This window comes from Trichoplusia ni, chromosome 5, assembly GCF_003590095.1.
Source record: "Trichoplusia ni isolate ovarian cell line Hi5 chromosome 5, tn1, whole genome shotgun sequence".
Taxonomy (NCBI): domain Eukaryota; kingdom Metazoa; phylum Arthropoda; class Insecta; order Lepidoptera; family Noctuidae; genus Trichoplusia; species Trichoplusia ni.
Window position 1 is genome coordinate 10,119,733 of NC_039482.1, and position 18,421 is coordinate 10,138,153.

At 37.3% G+C, this 18,421-nt stretch overlaps 2 protein-coding genes across 3 annotated transcripts; one reads left to right on the forward strand and one right to left on the reverse strand.

Annotated features, from left to right (window-relative positions):
- The first annotated feature begins 2,690 nt into the window (after nt 1–2,690).
- On the forward strand, nt 2,691–6,022 carry LOC113494450 (tubulin beta chain-like). Its single transcript, XM_026872787.1, has 2 exons — nt 2,691–2,772; nt 4,355–6,022. The coding sequence occupies exons 1-2, from the start codon at nt 2,706–2,708 to the stop codon at nt 5,560–5,562; spliced, it is 1,275 nt and encodes a 424-aa protein (XP_026728588.1). The 5' UTR covers nt 2,691–2,705; the 3' UTR covers nt 5,563–6,022.
- Nucleotides 6,023–6,137: 115 nt separating this feature from the next.
- LOC113494449 (activin receptor type-1) lies at nt 6,138–18,327 on the reverse strand. Of its 2 annotated transcripts, none has more exons than XM_026872786.1 (11): nt 18,155–18,327; nt 16,770–16,878; nt 15,838–16,020; nt 15,125–15,340; nt 14,328–14,428; nt 13,620–13,789; nt 12,959–13,144; nt 12,270–12,416; nt 11,130–11,311; nt 10,468–10,678; nt 6,138–10,040 (listed from the first exon to the last, which is right to left on the reverse strand). In XM_026872786.1, the coding sequence occupies exons 1-11, from the start codon at nt 18,249–18,251 to the stop codon at nt 9,888–9,890; spliced, it is 1,755 nt and encodes a 584-aa protein (XP_026728587.1). In that variant the 5' UTR covers nt 18,252–18,327; the 3' UTR covers nt 6,138–9,887. The 2 variants fall into 2 exon arrangements, with proteins under 2 accessions (XP_026728587.1, XP_026728586.1); XM_026872785.1 differs by having other exon boundaries at nt 16,770–16,881; nt 18,155–18,326.
- Nucleotides 18,328–18,421: the final 94 nt, after the last annotated feature.

Below are 18,421 nucleotides of genomic sequence, written 5' to 3' on the forward strand. Positions count from 1 at the left end.
AGTTAGGGTTGCCAACTATACTGTTTTAAACAGTATTATACTGTTTTTCACTAAATTATACTTTTTACTGTTTACAAAAAAAAAGTATACAAAAATACTGTTTTCAGCATCGAAGCAGACGCTCAAAAATTTTTTTTGTCAGACAGAGGGCGCTCACTGCGCGCTCACTGCTGCAGCTAAAAACAAATCAAATCACACTAAGTTTCTGAACGAATCTGTCACTGTCAGTGTGCCTACTGTCACTGTCAGTGACAAATATTCAAGACTGTCAGTGTCATGTCATTCGTGTATGTTACAATTACTACTACGTTAGTTCGTTATCATATTTAACCGTTTTTTGTGTGGAGTGAACCCTGTAGTGATAAGCTTAGTGTACAAAAGATGGAAAGTGATAGTGACACTACTCCTACAACGCCAAGAAAGAAAGCCAAACTATCGAGGTAAAGCAAAAATATAAGCACGAATGGGAATGCCAATAATGACTGGTTAACGAGTGATCCACTGTGCGAATATAATGCTAAATGCAAAATGTGTGCTTTAACATTTACAATTTCTCACGCAGGTGTTGGGCAGGTTCGGAACTTTCGTTTGCATCTTGCTTGATTTCCACTTATCAATTTTTGCTTAAATAATAAGATATTTTAGGTAACTATTTACTATATTTCGTTTCCGTTTTTTTAGGTTAAACAACACTGACCAGCAAAAAACACCAAGCAAAAATGGAAATGAGAAAATCTAGTGGATTGTTACAAAAGTTTTTTCCTAAAACTTCTGCTTCTACATCAGGCTTGTCTTCTAATGAAGATACCAAGTTAGCAGCGGCTGAGTTAGCGATGACATACCATACTGTCAAGCATAATTTATCATACAATAGCCAGGACTGTAGTATCAAATTAAATAAGATTATCTATGTTGATTCCAAAACAGCCACTAACTTACGATTGGCTAGGACAAAAATGGAGGCATTAGTGACCGAAGTTCTTGGCCCACATTCCTTGCAGTCTGTTATTGATCAGTTAAATAAAGACAATGTATTTTACTGTCTGCAAACTGATGCCTCCAATAAAAAAAATATTAAATTGTTTCCTCTGGTAGTTCAATATTTTACCCCTAAAAGTGGAATACAACAAAAATTAATTGATTTTTATGAAAATCCAGATGAATCTGCCAATGGTATGTTTTCAGCAATTAAAAACTCCTTAGAGTCTTTGGAACTTCCTTTCAGTCAAATATCTGGTTTTAGCGCTGACAATACTAATGCAAATTTTGGACATAATCATTCATTATATACAAACATTTTAGAGGTTATTCCAGATTTAATAAAAGGAAATTGTCATGCCCATATTGTACACAATTCAGTGAAACATGCTATGAATTGTTTAAATTATGACATTGAGAACATTATATTAAAAATCTATAGCCATTTTTCTGTGTCAGCATGCAGAAGAGAAGAATTAAAAAGATTTGTAGCACTTGCTGAAGGAGAGTTTCATGAAATAAAACGACACATAGGAACTCGTTGGCTGTCACTTTTACCCAGCGATTGATACAATTTTGCTTAATTGGATACCAATTTGTAATTACTTTGTTGATTTGGATGTTGACTGTCCAATGGTTATTCAAAATTTATTAATGTTAGATGATAATGTTAAAAATAAGTTATTTATAGTTACCTTCTGTATGCTAGTCATATATTAAATGTTTTCAATAAAACAATTAAGAAATTAGAAGGAAATGATGTAACAATTTTAGATGTTTATAACACTATGACTGGTTTAAAGACTGAGCTAATTCAAAGAAAAAATGATAATTATTTTGGCCATGAAACAAAAAAAGTTTTAAATACCATTAGAGAGTCTTCCAAGAAGTTTTTAATAGAACTATTAATAACTTTATACTTTTTATTGAAAAGGCTAATTTGTATTTAGAGAAATGGTTCGATTTCAGTCAGACTAATTGGCTTTCTTTAATTAGCTGTTTGTCATTGAAGTCTGCAGTGACATTTGATCATTTTGAGAAAATTATAGATAATCTAAATTTATATAGACTCAATATTGGTATGGATGATTTATATTCAGAATTAACAAATTTTAAAGTAATTTATGAGAAAATATCAGAAGACAAAAATTTTACTGAAATGAGTACTGGCCAAAAATGGAGCCATTTATTAGTTAACACTGCAGAAGAATTTAAAAACATTACAAAAATAGTCTCATATCTACTTTCTGTTCCCGCCACCTCAGCATTTACTGAAAGAGTTTTTTCAGTAATGAATGCTAAGTGGCGGGATGATAGAAACAGAGCATCCATCAAATTAATAAAAAACGAGCTCCTCATTTATTTTAACTTTGATATAAATTGTGATGAGGCATATGAAATTTTTAAAAAAGATTGTGAATTAATACGTTGTGCGAGAAGCTCAAAAAATATGTATTTAAAGCAATAAATAAATAAAATACTGTTCGTTTTTCTAAAATACTGTTTGATAATCTTCATAGACCTGAATATACTTTTTTTCTTGTAAAAAAAGTTGGCAACCCTAAATACAGTGTTAAATAAACAATAAATTGTGTAACCAGGAAGAGAATACAGTCGTCATTGCATTCGTGACACACAAATCGTCACGTCTGGCGTTGTCAACAATTAAAGTGATTTGAAACAATTAAAACCACTATACATATGATTGACTTAACAATGTGGGTGCAATGACCCCTCGTGCAGCGCTAATCCGCGGGAAAACAATTCGAAACGTCAAATTAGTGTCAGATAAAAGTATGGCGTCGACTGATTTTTTTGCAACTTTCTTTTTTATACATTTTTAACAATGCCAAGACTGATAAATTGATTGAATTTGCTTTTTTCGTTCCTGTCAATGCTTCTGATTATTTAGATTATATTCTGTAAGTACGCGGCTTCTTAAGCCAGATATCCATATCTTTTTTAAAATTAATTGAAATATACCAAATAGGCTAGGTATCAAACAGCCAATTTATGAAATTTAACAATAACAACGATTACTATTTAGATAGTGAAACTTCCTTTACGAGTCCAACTTTAGAATGAGAATCATCTTTGTACGTTAGGCAGGCAGACAGGAAATGTGTTTTGAATGGTTCTCATATTAGAAATATGTTATCCAGTTGAGAAATTGATCGCCCTCGGTTCTTACAGTCCACACTTGATATTTGCGGCGCACCGCACGCTCGGCCGCCGACTAACAGTGATCTAACTGTTAACTATTTACTCATACAGCCGCGATGCCCGCCTCTGGACAGTTCGATGCGCTTACTTCAAATGTTTTATTGCACTCGTTTATTCGGGTTTTATATAAAAAGAAATTATTGATGAGAAAGAAATAAAAAGATTGCTTGATGCCACTGCAAAAGTGTGCCAACGTAAAATGCTTAGAAGATAAGAGAGAAGCAAGCCTATGGTTAGTCGACCCAAAATACTCTTTATCGTGTGTAGAGTAGAAGTCTAGATATTTTTTCTAGTTTAAAACAAAAGCCTGTTCTAGATATCCGAGTGATACCTTGACCTACTAAACAAATGCCAGTCAATTTATGTCAATCAATTTGTAATAATGGTATTGATTTATTTCCAACGTTCCAAAGTACATAAAACCTGCTGACTGCCATATTGAACATTAAAACTTTGTGTTACCATTTTTATTGAAAAAGTTTATGATTCTTTAGGCAAAAAAGTATTTATTTAAATTAAACTTACTACCGGTTACCATGATCGCAAAATCCAAGTAAAAAGCACAGCTATCACAACATAAAACGTAATTATTGAATAAAATAGTAGGTATTTGCATCATTATCTGTGATGCGATATAATTTCAATGTCGAAGAAACAAAGCGGTGCCAGTTACTGTAGTAAGTTCAAGTCTGCTGTGAATGACCTGGCCATTGGAGCTACGGACTGTGACCGAGCGATCTTTGTCTAGCTATGATTTGTACTGCAATTTGTATCACTAATCTTGTCAGTATTTCTGGCAAACAAATGAAACTGCGATTTGATTGGTAGTAGATGAAATGATAAGTTTATGTTTTACTTGCTAAGGTATACCTACTGTTGTGAGTCGACATCGTAATATTACTATGACAAAAAGCAATGAAATTTGCACAAGTTAATTTACTGTATCCACGCATGATAGTTGTATTACTATCAAGGAGATTCATTAGACTAATTCAGTGTATTGTTACGTTTCGCAATCTGTGCCCCCAACGACAGGGATAGACACATTTTACTTTTTGAAAGTCGTGACGCAAATGAGGTACATTATCTTACTCAACAACTAAGTCCAACACAGTTCCAGCTAATAGCTAATGTTCGTTTTCGTGTCCCACAGTTGCGACGGCGGAGAACGGGGGCAAGTACGTCCCCCGCGCCATCCTGCTCGACCTCGAGCCCGGCACCATGGACGCCGTGCGCTCCGGCGCGTACGGCCAGCTCTTCAGGCCCGACAACTTCGTGTTCGGCCAGTCCGGCGCCGGCAACAACTGGGCCAAGGGACACTACACCGAGGGCGCGGAACTCGTCGACGCAGTGCTCGATGTAGTCCGCAAGGAATGCGAGAACTGCGACTGCCTGCAGGGCTTCCAGCTCACACACTCGCTCGGCGGCGGCACCGGCTCCGGCATGGGCACGCTGCTCATCTCCAAGATCCGCGAGGAGTATCCCGACAGGATCATGAACACATACTCCGTCGTGCCCTCGCCTAAAGTGTCCGACACAGTCGTGGAACCCTACAACGCAGTGCTCTCTATTCATCAACTAGTCGAAAACACAGATGAAACCTACTGTATAGACAACGAAGCTCTCTACGACATTTGCTACAGAACCCTCAAAGTACCAAATCCCACGTACGGCGACCTCAACCACCTGGTGTCGCTCACCATGTCGGGCGTGACCACCTGCCTGAGGTTCCCCGGTCAGCTGAATGCGGATCTCCGCAAGCTGGCCGTCAACATGGTGCCGTTCCCCCGTCTCCACTTCTTCATGCCCGGCTTCGCCCCGCTGACCTCTCGCGGCAGCCAGCAGTACCGCGCGCTGACCGTGCCCGAGCTCACGCAGCAGATGTTCGACGCCAAGAACATGATGGCGGCGTGCGACCCGCGCCACGGCCGCTACCTCACCGTGGCCGCCATCTTCCGTGGACGCATGTCCATGAAGGAGGTCGACGAGCAGATGCTCTCTATTCAGAACAAGAACAGCAGCTTCTTCGTAGAATGGATCCCCAACAACGTGAAGACTGCCGTGTGCGACATTCCCCCTAAGGGCTTGAAGATGTCCTCTACATTTATCGGTAACACGACAGCCATCCAGGAGCTGTTCAAGAGAATATCAGAGCAGTTCACCGCTATGTTCAGGCGCAAGGCCTTCTTACATTGGTACACCGGCGAGGGCATGGACGAGATGGAGTTCAATGAAGCGGAGAGTAACGTAAATGACCTGGTGTCGGAGTACCAGCAGTACCAGGAGGCCACCGCCGAAGACGACACGGAGTTCGACCAGGAGGACATGGAGGAGCTGCAGCAGGACGAGCACCACGACTAGACGCGCCGGTGCGAGGCTACCACCACACAGAAACCGAGCGATATTTTTGCAATTTGGATTAAGTAAAAGCTATTTTATTTTCTGTGTCGTGGTAGGAGCTGTAAGATGTTTACGTAAGGGCCCAATCCTATCCCCTCTGGACCAATTTTGTACCACTTTTTATATATTTCCAAAACGTAGTAGAGGCTAAGTCGCGTGCATTTATTACCAAAGCGTCCGCTGGACCGACGAACTCCCGAACTCTTGACCGACACCGGCGCGTCAAACCAGATTGACGCGTCGAGTGCGCAATGAATTTTATTATAATTGAATAGTATTATCGAAGTCTGTTTTAATTGAATACTAATTAGAATAAGTGAAAACTTTATAAGAAACGTACCAACTTGTGCATTTCTTAGCTTAAGTTATTGTCTTGTATGCTTTTTATTATATTAATTTATAATAAATGTTTTAAATTTTATGTGTACTTTTTTCTCAAAAGACCTTTATAATATTACTATATGAATATATCACAAGTCTTTAAATGGACAACTAATTTCCTAAAGTGAAAGATGTTCAACAATAAAACACCAAAGTAATAGACAAATATTTATTTCTCTTCGTAACGGACGCGTCGCGTCTATCATAAGACTTACTTACTCTTACCTAGATATTTACAATGTGAACACAATAGTTTTACAGAATCACTGGCTTAGGATCCTATGTCCGTGTGTAAAAATTATGTAACGTGCAGTACCAAAGCACAGAACTATATTATTGAAAATGTGATTTCTTACGGAGCCATTGACCTACCTGCACATAACACCCAGTAGACTTCTTTTTCTCCCTCGTATTCAATGGACATACTATATTTAATGAAATCTCCACAAAACAAGTCTACATAAATGTGATACTTTCTTCACCCCACTCTCTTCGGTACTGCACTACATTTTATAACGGAATTTAAATCAAAATTCTGTATTAGAGCTATCGATGCTGATGACCGAATTAGTAAGTGTTTTTTTTTTAACATGGAGACATGTTAATAAGTTGTCTAGTGGAAAATCAATCGTCAAATCAATTAAAGTGTCAACAATCTTAACGGAGTGGATTTCGACGAAATATGGCCTTCACAATACTTTTGATAAGGCTTGTAACTCAAGATTTGTTGTTTACGTACATTTGAACAACTGGTACAGCAATGAATGTTGCAAAAATCCATTTTTTTATAAGACATAATTATGAGAAACTGGTCACTGATAGCTCTAGAATATAATCATTATTGTCTTTTCGAGTATTTTCAAGAGGAACCAAAATAAATGCGTGTCTGTAACTTAACATACAACTTACGAACTAAGTTTTATTAATTACATTAAGTGAAACATCAACGAGTGAAAGTTTATTAATTTGTTTTTCATTATACAAACAGAGATTCTTAGAATTTTTAATTTTGATAAAGCTTTCGTGCTCAGTAATGTTGTCCAAGATTAATATCTTAATTATTATTTTATTATTTAATTCTTATTATTATCTAATAAGGAAATTATAGATGAGACTTCGAGGAGAATATCAATCTCTAGACAAAAACTACAATTAACATGACTCAATTTTATACAATAATTTATCGAATTAATAATAGGACTAAGTTTCAAAGTATTTAAAAATAAATGGCACTCAGTAGGACATAAAATCTGTTTTTCATAATATTAGATCAGGCAGGAAAATTCTCAAGTATATAGGAATTAGACTTCTTTTAATAAAACACAATGCTAAAACTTGCCAATTCCATACATTTGATCAAATTCGCGCAGCAATTTAAACGCTTTCATAAATGTCACACTTTGAAGAGCATAAGATTATCTTACAATATATCTTGAACAACATTAGCAAGACAATAAAATTTCGTCTCTAAACTATACCAGATAATAACATTAATACATAAATTGTCATTACTGCGAAACATTTGAACTTAAACACAACAAATGCTATAAATTCAGTAAAAAAAAAACAATATGGCAACTGAATTGTTCATACAGCCTGTAAGCGATCAATCACCAAAAAGTTTGGATGTCAAAATTAATAAAACATACTTACTTTTTAAAAGTATTTTAAAGGCTACCTTTCAAAGTACAAGACGATTACAATTTTGGAAGTCAGACAGTGTACTATACGACGTATAGAAGCCTGTCTTCTACAACTGCAAATCTTACTGTGATAGGAAACTGATAGCCGCTAAAACTGCTTTCTCTCTCATACTTGACAAAGTAATAAGTAAGAGAAAGAACTAATTCATATTTTTCAAGAGGTTCTAAGTTATGTTGAAACTGTGGATTCTGGTGACGTAATATGCTGGAATAGTTTCAAGAAAACTTATAGCTCAAGCTGTGAAAGGATGGAAACAGATTTTTATAACCAAAGGATCACGATGAAAACTGTACACATTTTTTCTTACGGAGAATTCTTTACACAAATGTGTTATTGAATAAAAAAGTAACAAATTGACTAATTGCAGCACTATTACCATCCAAATTTTGCAAACAAATATATTTTTATTTTAAAATAATAGTAAGATTATTACGAGATTCAGTGAGTCGTCAGAATCCACAGCTGCGCTACCTTACGCATCAATATTTACAATATAATATATATTTTACATCTTATCATCTAATTACAAATACTATTCGGCACTTCTTGTTTAAGTAACTAATTAGACTAGGATTGTACTGTGGTCATCTGTTTTGTAAGAGGAAATGACATTGTTGTAATATTTAGCCTGCCGAATTTCAGTTACGGCAGGTTAATTAAACAGATTTGAGCCATCATCATCATCGGGATCATCGGCCTAGACTTTTCCCAACTATGTTGGGGTCGGCCTCCAGTCTAAACGGATTCAGGTAATTACCAGTGTTTTACAAGGAGTGACTGCCTATATGACCTCCTCAACCCAGTTACCTGGGCAACACGATACCCCTTAGTTAGACTGGTTGTCAGACTTAAGCTTACCTGTAACGACGGTCAAAGATGTATGAATAGATTTGAGCGATCATAGCAGATGGTATATTTCAATACATCAGAGAATCTACTTATTTGCATTCTCTATTCCTATTTTATCAATCTAAAACAACCGAATGTAGGTGCTTTGCCTAATTCCGGTTGTGTTAGATAGAAGACTCTATGTTTTGTTACACAAAGATAGCCATGATTTTCTATTAATTTAATTACCCATCAAAACTCACAACAACCAGAGTTTCATGTATTGATTACTTTAAGTGTCATTAAGTGATGATAAATACTCTCTATCGGTTTATACGATGCAGCTAAGAGACTGTCAACATTAAAAACAAACAACGAAATTGAACCCCTCTTTTTACAGATGGTTAAAGGCACAGTGCTAAACCACAGTACAAAAGCAGCCTAGTCCTACCAAACTATATAATATAGATTAGTTTTATGTCCATCAGTAAAAATATCTACGCTATAAATAATAAGCAACAATATTATATTTAACTTTATAATAAAGCTTTCGTGTTTCCACACGTTACCTCCTTTCCTTCTGGAACTTTCTAGCTTCTATAGTATTTATGAAGCGAAAATTAAAAAGTAGTCTAGATTGTTTTGGCTAGAATTATGTTAGGCGATAAACAACCAATTTACTTTTGTAGATATATTTTTACATTTATGATTTTTTTAAGGGAAGATGACAACTTAAAACAATTATTGTACTCTACTGGATAGACTAACACGTATTTTTCCCTCTGAAATAACAGACCAAGTCATTTCCTTTAATACCCAGTCATCTTTACGTTCGAGTATATTTACGTATTAACCAAAAATCTAAGACTGTCTTTTCGTGTATTGTCGTATATTGAAGACGTTTAGAGTATTTATAAAGGCACAAATATACTGACGGAAGTTGAGTTTTCACATCTCAAGGCACGCTCATTACACTGTCAAAAATAATCGAAATTTGTTTATCTGTTTGGCAGTTACAATGCCATACAGGTATACACAAGTTAAATGTACTCATAAGTTTGCAACAGGGCTTAATATTATTTTAGCTGTAAAACAAAGTGTTACAAAAACGCTTAATAATACTTTAGGGATTCATTCAATAATCATTCATATTAATTTCATACCAACCACTTTGGTATTTTTTACATAAGAAAACCAATAATTTTGCTGTATATTCATTTCACAATAAATGTTATTTGAAAGACCGAAACCCTAAAGTATTATAAAGGTGTATGTTACCGCTAAATACACTATTTCCTACTTGAACCCTTGTCACAGTACCTGTCAAGTCTTGTCATCACATTAACTATTATAGTTTAGTTAAGCGTGTACCTCTATACGGAGACCTCGTTGTCATCACTCAACCGTATGCTGTTGTCGTTGGCCGCGAGCTTGAGGAGTGTCTTCTTGATGCGGAGAGCTGGTAACCGGACGGAGGGGTTCTGGTGCCAGCATTCACGCATTAGGTTCGCCATGCCTACCATGGTCTGTGAAGAATGGGTTGGAGTTACATATTTAGTGAGAACTTGTATGCAGGATGTGAGATTTACGATTTTGTTACGTTATTGTGTGTTTGTGGCCTGTATTTTTTGTTAATGTTTTAGTTAATTTTCAATTTGTGTCGAGAAAAGAAGCGGCAAAATATATTTACTAGAGGTGACTGATACTACACGCTATGTACTTTGTTATATTTTTTTCGTGCAATCGCAAAAGTAGTAATGATAAAAGTAATAGTAGTAATGATTAAAACATACAGCCAAGTAAAAGTTACAGTAACTTTTACTTGGCTGTTAGAACTAAAAAGATCAGACTTGTATATCATTATTTGTTTCTTTTCCATATAGAAAAAGTGTAATAATCGTTTTTGTTCATGTGTACAGAAGTGTTTATCAGTTAGAAGGTATGGCTACGTACGGGGTGCGTGTGTGCGGGCGGGCAGGGCCGCGCGGCGTCCACGCAGACGATCTTGCGCATGTCCTCGAAGCTGGGGTCTGCGGGCGCCAGCTCCGCGAAGGGGGCGCGCGCCTCCCCGCGCGGCGCCACGCGCGACGCCAGCTCCCACAGCACCAGCCCCAGCGCGTACACGTCGCAGCGGAGGAACGACTCCAGGCACGACGTGTTCATGCTGCACACCAGGGGATTGGGTTTCAGAAATCAATACAAGCAATAATCAAATTTTACAATAACAAACTATGAAGCAGCCTCATCTTTAAGGCTGCTCCATAATTACTGTCGCTTTTTTATCATAAATGTTTTTCAAGTCATTCTACTATTCAACACAAGAATAAATTCAATAAATTCAAAAGCAGCTTATCCACTTTTTCATTATAAATAATATGACTGTGATTTAAAAGACCTTTTTTATTACTGTTAATATTGACCTGAAAAAGACTTTTCTTCACTTCTTTCAATAATTAATATTGTCTTTTCTATAAAAAGAACATTGGTCAACTCCAATTACTAGCATAGTAAATACTTTTAATACTTAATATTATTCTTTCCATAAAAACATTGCTAGTTAACTCATTACGAACATTTTGGACTGTTAGTTTGCAACATAACAAGGAGGTCCTTACGTCTGGTCCAGCATCTCTGGGCTCATGTACCGCTTGGTCCCCTGGCGCGGGTTGTGCAGCAGGCCGGCGGCCACGTGCGCGCGGGTCACGGCCAGGCCCAGGTCCGCGATGCAACACTCGCCGTTCACCTTCATCAGGATGTTCTTGGTCTTTATGTCGCGGTGCGCTATGGCCGGCTTACCCTGGGAACGAATATTATTGTGATATAGATAGAAGAATTTGGCTTAAATAATAACAGATACAGATGAAAGGCGGAAAGGTGTGCGTATACCCTTCAACAGGACAATAAGAAGTCTTCATAAAATTAAGGTGATTCACAAGTGAGCATTAGTATGCTCAATCATTCAAGACTCAATCAATTTTGTAATAGCATTTAATCAAATTAATCTTCAGTACTTTGAAACTTAGCCTTTCAACCCTGATTATAACTGTACAGAATCTTAATTAGCCCACCCTTCACCACTTCCTAAGCGCTCTGGCTGTCGGGAGAAAAATGTGGTGCCCAAAGCAGAAAGAGGATTTATACTTTATTAATTTATACTTGTTTGGTTCTGGTTATACTTTATTAAATATGTTTTACTTTAATTTCGGTATGCCAATAAAAAACAACGACACGCAGAATTATTATGTAGATCAGATAATATGTTACAATTGCAATAATATTAAACTCCCATAATAACTGTATTTATAATTATATTGTAGTAACAAATGAATGCTATTTCCACATCATTACTGGCTGTAATCAGTATAAACTGGCGATAACTGGGTTATCTAGTTGAACTGAAGATTATCAGCAATACTAATAGATGTTCGGTCAAAGTTATAAGGTAAATATTGATGATGTAGTATTCAATGTATGGTAAACATGGTTGACATTAAACAAGGCGTACCAAATTAAATTAGCACAATAGGAAGATCATATTCTATGGGTTTTCTCATCTATGGTCCTGTTTAAATCAAAATTAGTGAACGGCCTGAGAATAAGCATTCGTGGATCACACAAATGCTTGTCTTCCGCGGGGATCGAACCCGCGACACGACGCGCACAGTGAGTTTGGCGTGGTGACCTCAACCACTCGGCTATCCGTGCAGTTTTTAGTAGTTTAGTAGTCTAACGGCTAATTTTGCTAGTATATATACCTGTGTGCCATGTATCTCGGTGTGCAGATGCAGCAGGCCGTTGACGATGGACAGACACGCCACCATCATCTGCTGGCGCGTCAGGCTCGCGCGGGACAAGTGCTCGAACAGCGAGCCCAGCGGGTGGAAGTGGGTGATCAGCCACAGCTAGGGGACACGGTCAACATGAGCGGACTGATACTGGTTGGTATGGTATCTCAGGACTAGACCGTATAGCCATACATGATGTGACATATTATACAACAGTAAAGTTAGCTTCAATAGAAAACATTCAAACATTTCGAAATTACATTTTGATGATAAGACAAATAACTTTTTTCCTGTCATCTTCATACATATGAATAACGCTAAGGATTGCCGAGATGTCACTTGCCAAATATTGGGGGCAGTCGTCGTAATCAAATTTTTTACGACCGTTCCCAACTTATACAGAGTTATTAGCAGAAACTGACTTCTGCTAATATAACTAAATTGAAGGTTTTAATGCACAATAACACCTAGAATCAAAACAAGCATTCAATGATCACAGAAATGTTTGTCCTACGCGGGGATCGAAACCGCGACACGACGACTGCAAAGCAGCAACATTGTATTTTCATTGGTATTTTGTACTTGGCTCCAAACAGAACATAGTATACACTTGCAGTTCAATAATTTTCTGTTAGTGGGTACGTGTGGTGGTGGTATACCTGTGTACAGCTGCCCCTGCTGGTCATGTCGCTCCCGATGTAGGCCAGTATGTTCTCATGGCGCAGCAGTACGGTGGAGTAGATCTCGGTCTCGCGGCGCCAGGACGCCTCGTCGCGGGAGAAGAAGATCTTCACCGCCACGCTGTCCGCGTACCACGAGCCGCGCCAGACCTCGCCGTAACGACCCTGCACATGGAACAATGTTTTTAACTTGAATAACATAATTAATAACTCTACCTATTTTTTTTAACGACGGTAAGGAATTTAATCCTTATGTCGCGGGTGGTTTTACAAACATACAAACCACGTGCACAAGACACCTAGACTCAGAACAAGCATTATTTGGGGATCACACAAATGCTTGTCCTAAGTGGGGATCGAACACGCGACACGCCGCGCTCAGTGAGATTGGCGTGGTGACCTCAACCACTTGGCTATGGGTGTAGTCAAAGTTCTAATAAAGTGTCTTAAATGATTATAAGTAAAGGTAGTGATTTCTTAATTAATTGTTGGCATTGCATTGCCCTTACAGCAAGATTAACACCAATTCATAGAGGACTTACAGCTAATCAAATAATAATGAGCTTCGGACTATTTTTGGTTAATTCAATAAATATACTATACTAGTTCGTTGATTAGATGGTATATCCATTCCATATACCTTCCCGACGCACTCGACGAGCGTGACCTGCTTGGCCAGCGTCCGCTGCACCATGAGCGGCAGGCCGGAGCCCGAGCCCGACGTGAGCGAGCTCTCCAGGTACTCGCGCAGCGTGGAGTCGCCCGCCGCCGTGGCGCGCACGCCGCCGCCCGTCTGCGAGCCCTCCACGCCTGGGGGGACAAACACGTGCATATACATTATAAACTGTCCAAAAGGCCCACTATCCAGTCATCCATTGAGCAAAGCAAACCTCAAAAAGCCTCAAAAGCAACTATACGGTACAGTTACGTCGTATCGCATCGCAGCGTCTTCCTTTCCTGAATTTAAATATCTAAAACGGAGCCACGAAATCGCGTATACCGACACAAAATAAAACGTATGATTAATTGTAAAATTAAGTATAAAAGTTTATACGTAACATGACGACACAACTGTAACGTTTGACGAAAAAGAAGCTCTGTAATAGAACTTTTAGTAATATTTCAAACTCCGAACCTCATGAGCATAGATAATGGAATCAGTTTCAAAACGTCTAGAAAAAAATCTATTAATGGCCGATTTTTCAATCGCCAGATAACTTTTATTCGACGAATAAGTTTGACGTTTTGACAGCTTTTGTATAGAAAATATGTCAAACGGCCATATTTATTCCTCAGATAAAAGTTATCTGACGATTGAAAAATCGGGCCTAAGAGTAATATAAGTTACCTTCATAATAAGCGCTAGTGACATGTGGACTGTACATGTTGGATGAGAAGTAGTTGGAGTCTGCGCCCAGCTTGTGCAGGGCTGCCCGGGACACGCGTAACCTGAAATCAATATTACCACATTTATTAGTTATTTCTGTCGGTCTATTTAAACATGCACTTGAATTAATGTTTAAATAGACATTAATTTATTTTTTGAGCAAGTTCTTTGCCGTTTACTGTAAAAAGATGTTTTGGTAGGTATTGTATAAGACTATAAAGATTCAATTACCCAAACATTAATTCACAATATTATTCTTTTTAATATTTGTAAGTCTGCTAGTACAAGTGATAAGCAATCTAAATGCATTCCACAGTGTAAAATGAACTCACATTTCACACTCAGAGAGACAGAACATCAAATAACATTATTAAATGATGTAACAGTTAGCTCACGCGTATTTATCAGGATTGTCCGACTAGTTTCGGATCTCACCGGAGTGATTAATCGTGAGACGACAATTTTAATCATCTAAACTGTTGCATCATTTAATAATGAATCATCCTCACGCTAGTTACGATAAACATGGGAATAAATGCGGACAACATCACATACATTGTTCTGAACCCAAAGTAAGTTGCTAAAGCAACGAAGGTACCACAAACACCCAGACCCGAGACAATGTAGAAATGTGAATTTTTACATTGACCCGACCGGGGATCGAACCCGGGACCCTCAGAGCTAGCGACACCTTGAAACCAGTGCGTATGCCACTCGACCACGGAGGTCGTCTTAACAATATTAAATTAATATGTGACCTGTGACTCCTCCTGAGCACGAAGATGGCCATGGCGCCTATAACGCTGACGATGAGTACGGAGGCGGCCACGCTGGCCCACAGCTTCCACGCGTTGGTGGGCAGCGGCTCGATGGCCGTGTCGGCCAGCGGCGGCAGCGACGGGAAGCTGCCCGCGTTGCACAGGTCGCCCTGGCAGCACGAGATGTTGTGCAGGCCCGCGTGGCGCTTGCGGACACTGGACAGTACACTTACTATTAGGTTATAGAGTTAAATATAGTAAAACTCACTTAAAATAGCTAATAAAATTTGTGAACATGTTATTCTTGTAGACAGAAGAAAACGTTAAAGCATATTACAAACATTATGGAGTAGTACTTTCAGAATCAATGGTTTAAAACAGACAAGTCTGCTGTAACTGTCTTATGCATATAGCATAGCATTTGTATATTACAGCAAATTTCATGATATCAAAGCAAATCGAATATATTATGGGTAAGTGAAAAATTTCGACCGCAATATCCAGAAAAACGGCTTCTGCTTTAAGGTCTTTAATCCTAACATCGCAGGGATTTCAAAAATATTTAAGTCACATGCACAAAGACACCTAGACTCAGGACAAGCATTCGTGGATTACACAAACGTGGGGATCGAACCCTCGCATAGTAGATCTCGAGAGGCATGTTGCCATGTTCTCAGGATCATGGAACGGTAATAGTAATTCAGTATAGTGACCTGGGCGGCACATTGATCCTGCAGGTGAACTGGTAGTGGTCGCGGCGCGTGGAGCAGCCGCGCGAGTGTCGCAGCTCCCCGTCGGAGTCGCGCACCGACGACTTGTAGCAGTACAGCGCGTCCAGGCACACCTCGCCGCCCGCCGCCTCGCACTCGGGGGGCTCGCACTGGTGGCACTTGTATCTGAACGACCAACGGTTTCATATAGTAAGAAACAAGTCGGATATGTTATACATAGTTTAAGAGTGTGACTTTACCATAAATTGATTGGAGAAAAGGGATGGGGTCTCGAAATAGTATTTAAAGGAATATAACAAGTTTCCCATAGTAGAAAGTTATGCTATTCTAAATACAAGTAAATAATTGGCATATTCGATATAAATAATATCTATTCTATTGTAGTGACAAACAACCGTCACATCCTACTATTGTTGATAACAAATAGATAAATCATTGACCACCCAGATAAATCTCATTCATAATGAATCAACAGGGCTGATAACACTATCAGGGCCTTATGAATGAAGTCTGTATTATACAAATATGTATATAAAATGTATGTTGATCTGTTAAAATTTACCTTTTCGAAAACTTCCTCCTCCTTTGGTTAGCAAGAAAATAATTTTATTTTATTGTATAGTGTATATTTAGAAAAAAAGCAATAAAGGAAAACTAATAACTTAAAAAACTCAATAAAATCGTCATCAATAGACTTCTATCATTATTGTTAATTGCCAAACTGTGTCAAAGACAAAGACTTTAGTTTAATATATTAAAATTAAAGATAATAGCATATTGACAATTTCTTACAAAAGCAAACATGTATGAGAAAGCAGTCCCTAGATATACATAAGCAGCCTTCATATTTCAGATGCAAAAAGCTCAATATCATATTTTCATGTTAATATTATATTAAAATGTCAGTTTCATACCTTGGCTGATGTACCATCATCTTCTCAATAGTCATGGGATCATCAATCCTCTGGGCGTCCGGGCCCTGTGTGCTGCCCGACACGCCATCCTCCTCCAGGCCAGGTAAACCTGCTGGAATTACAAAATCTTACTTTAATGATTAACAATTATTTGTGTTATTAATGTTTAAAGATTCATTATGGAGAGTCTTGGCTTCTTTTAAATAGGAAGGATACTCTGAAACTATGCATGCAAGAGTCATTGGACTTTGTGATAATTAATCAAGTTATTTGCCTTTTAGACCTCCTGAAAATATTTTTTAGTCTTGATAAATAACATAAAAAATATATCCTTGAAGGCAAGTATTTATGAGACAGAATCTACAGAGAGCAATTAATTCTCAAATAAGTTTATCTAATAGAAAACTTATTCTATATTATACACAACAATCAGATACTTTTGTAGTGGTTTCTTAGGTTTATGCGAATGTTAGACATTGAAATGAAACTACTTTTACAGATTTTACAGATACTTTTTGTTCTAATCTTGAGTAGTCTAAATATACAAATATAAAAACAAAGATTTTTGGTGTTTAAGATACAATGAGAAAATGCAGATAAAACACAAGAATTAATGAATTCTAAGTGCAAATGTTCTGAACACTCACCTTGGCATAAAATTAAACTTTTTTCTTGATATACAAAATAAGCACAATATTTAATCTCAAGGTAGAACTAAATGTATAAGGTAATAATTTTTGTTACAGATTTATTCAGAACTAGGGAATGGGGTGATACATTTTAGTAGAAGTTGGATTTAGGTGATTTTGAAGACAGAAGTTTTATTTAGCCACTTGGCTATCGGAAATACAGCATACAGATAGTATAAACCAATACTGCATACTTAATACCAAAGAATTACTTAGCATTGTGCCTTCAAAGCTAACATTATGTTGTTGTTAAGCTTAAGTTTACAATCAAGTCCATATTAATATGAATAAATATCAAATCTGACGTATTAAGTTGCGAAATTACGGAAAATTAAAGATATTTTAGTAAATTATAGGTCAAAGCACAATATAAAGCTCAGTCATTGAAAATATGGTGTGCCTTGTTCCAGTTAGGCTTCCCACATACTATTGAACAAGTTTAATTATAGCAACAATGATAGTACTTTGCCCAATGATGAAAGTGATATCAAAGTGATTTAATATAGACCTTTAAGGAATATTACAGATCTATTGACAAATAAGCGCGTTTTGTTGAAAAACAATAATAGAAAAACTGGAATACGGAAGCCACTTTGAAATAAGCTTTTCGATAAGTTCTTGGTGTTCAATATATTAATGAACTACGGTCATCGCTTATAGGCACTAGATTTTAATATAATATATGAATAAACTTACCACAACAAGCATTTATCAATAAAAATGTGAACAAATATCGTAATATGACAACGTCCGCCATTCTTCGTTCATCATAACAATGCACTGCTGAAGTCATGCTACGATCATATTATTTATCGAAAAGCATCAAGAGCACAAAAATAATTCTAATAATACGCCGAAAATATATTTATGTGCAGTTGTATTTTATTTAGTCACTTACATATTTGTTAAAAGAAGTTTTAATTTAAAAGTAATTTGGTATTCAAATGAAAACCACATCCTGCA

Coding starts and splice junctions, on each gene's coding strand:
- LOC113494449 (XM_026872785.1), bottom strand. CDS start 18,251: ATGACTTCAGCAGTGCATTGTTATGATGAACGAAGAATGGCGGACGTT. Junction 12,417..12,958: donor GCAGGGGCAGCTGTACACAG/GTATACCACCAC, acceptor CGTGTCCCCTAG/CTGTGGCTGATCACCCACTT. Junction 10,041..10,467: donor CGCCCGCACACACGCACCCC/GTACGTAGCCAT, acceptor CATTCTTCACAG/ACCATGGTAGGCATGGCGAA.
- LOC113494450 (XM_026872787.1), top strand. CDS start 2,706: ATGACCCCTCGTGCAGCGCTAATCCGCGGGAAAACAATTCGAAACGTC. Junction 2,773..4,354: donor CAAATTAGTGTCAGATAAAA/GTATGGCGTCGA, acceptor CGTGTCCCACAG/TTGCGACGGCGGAGAACGGG.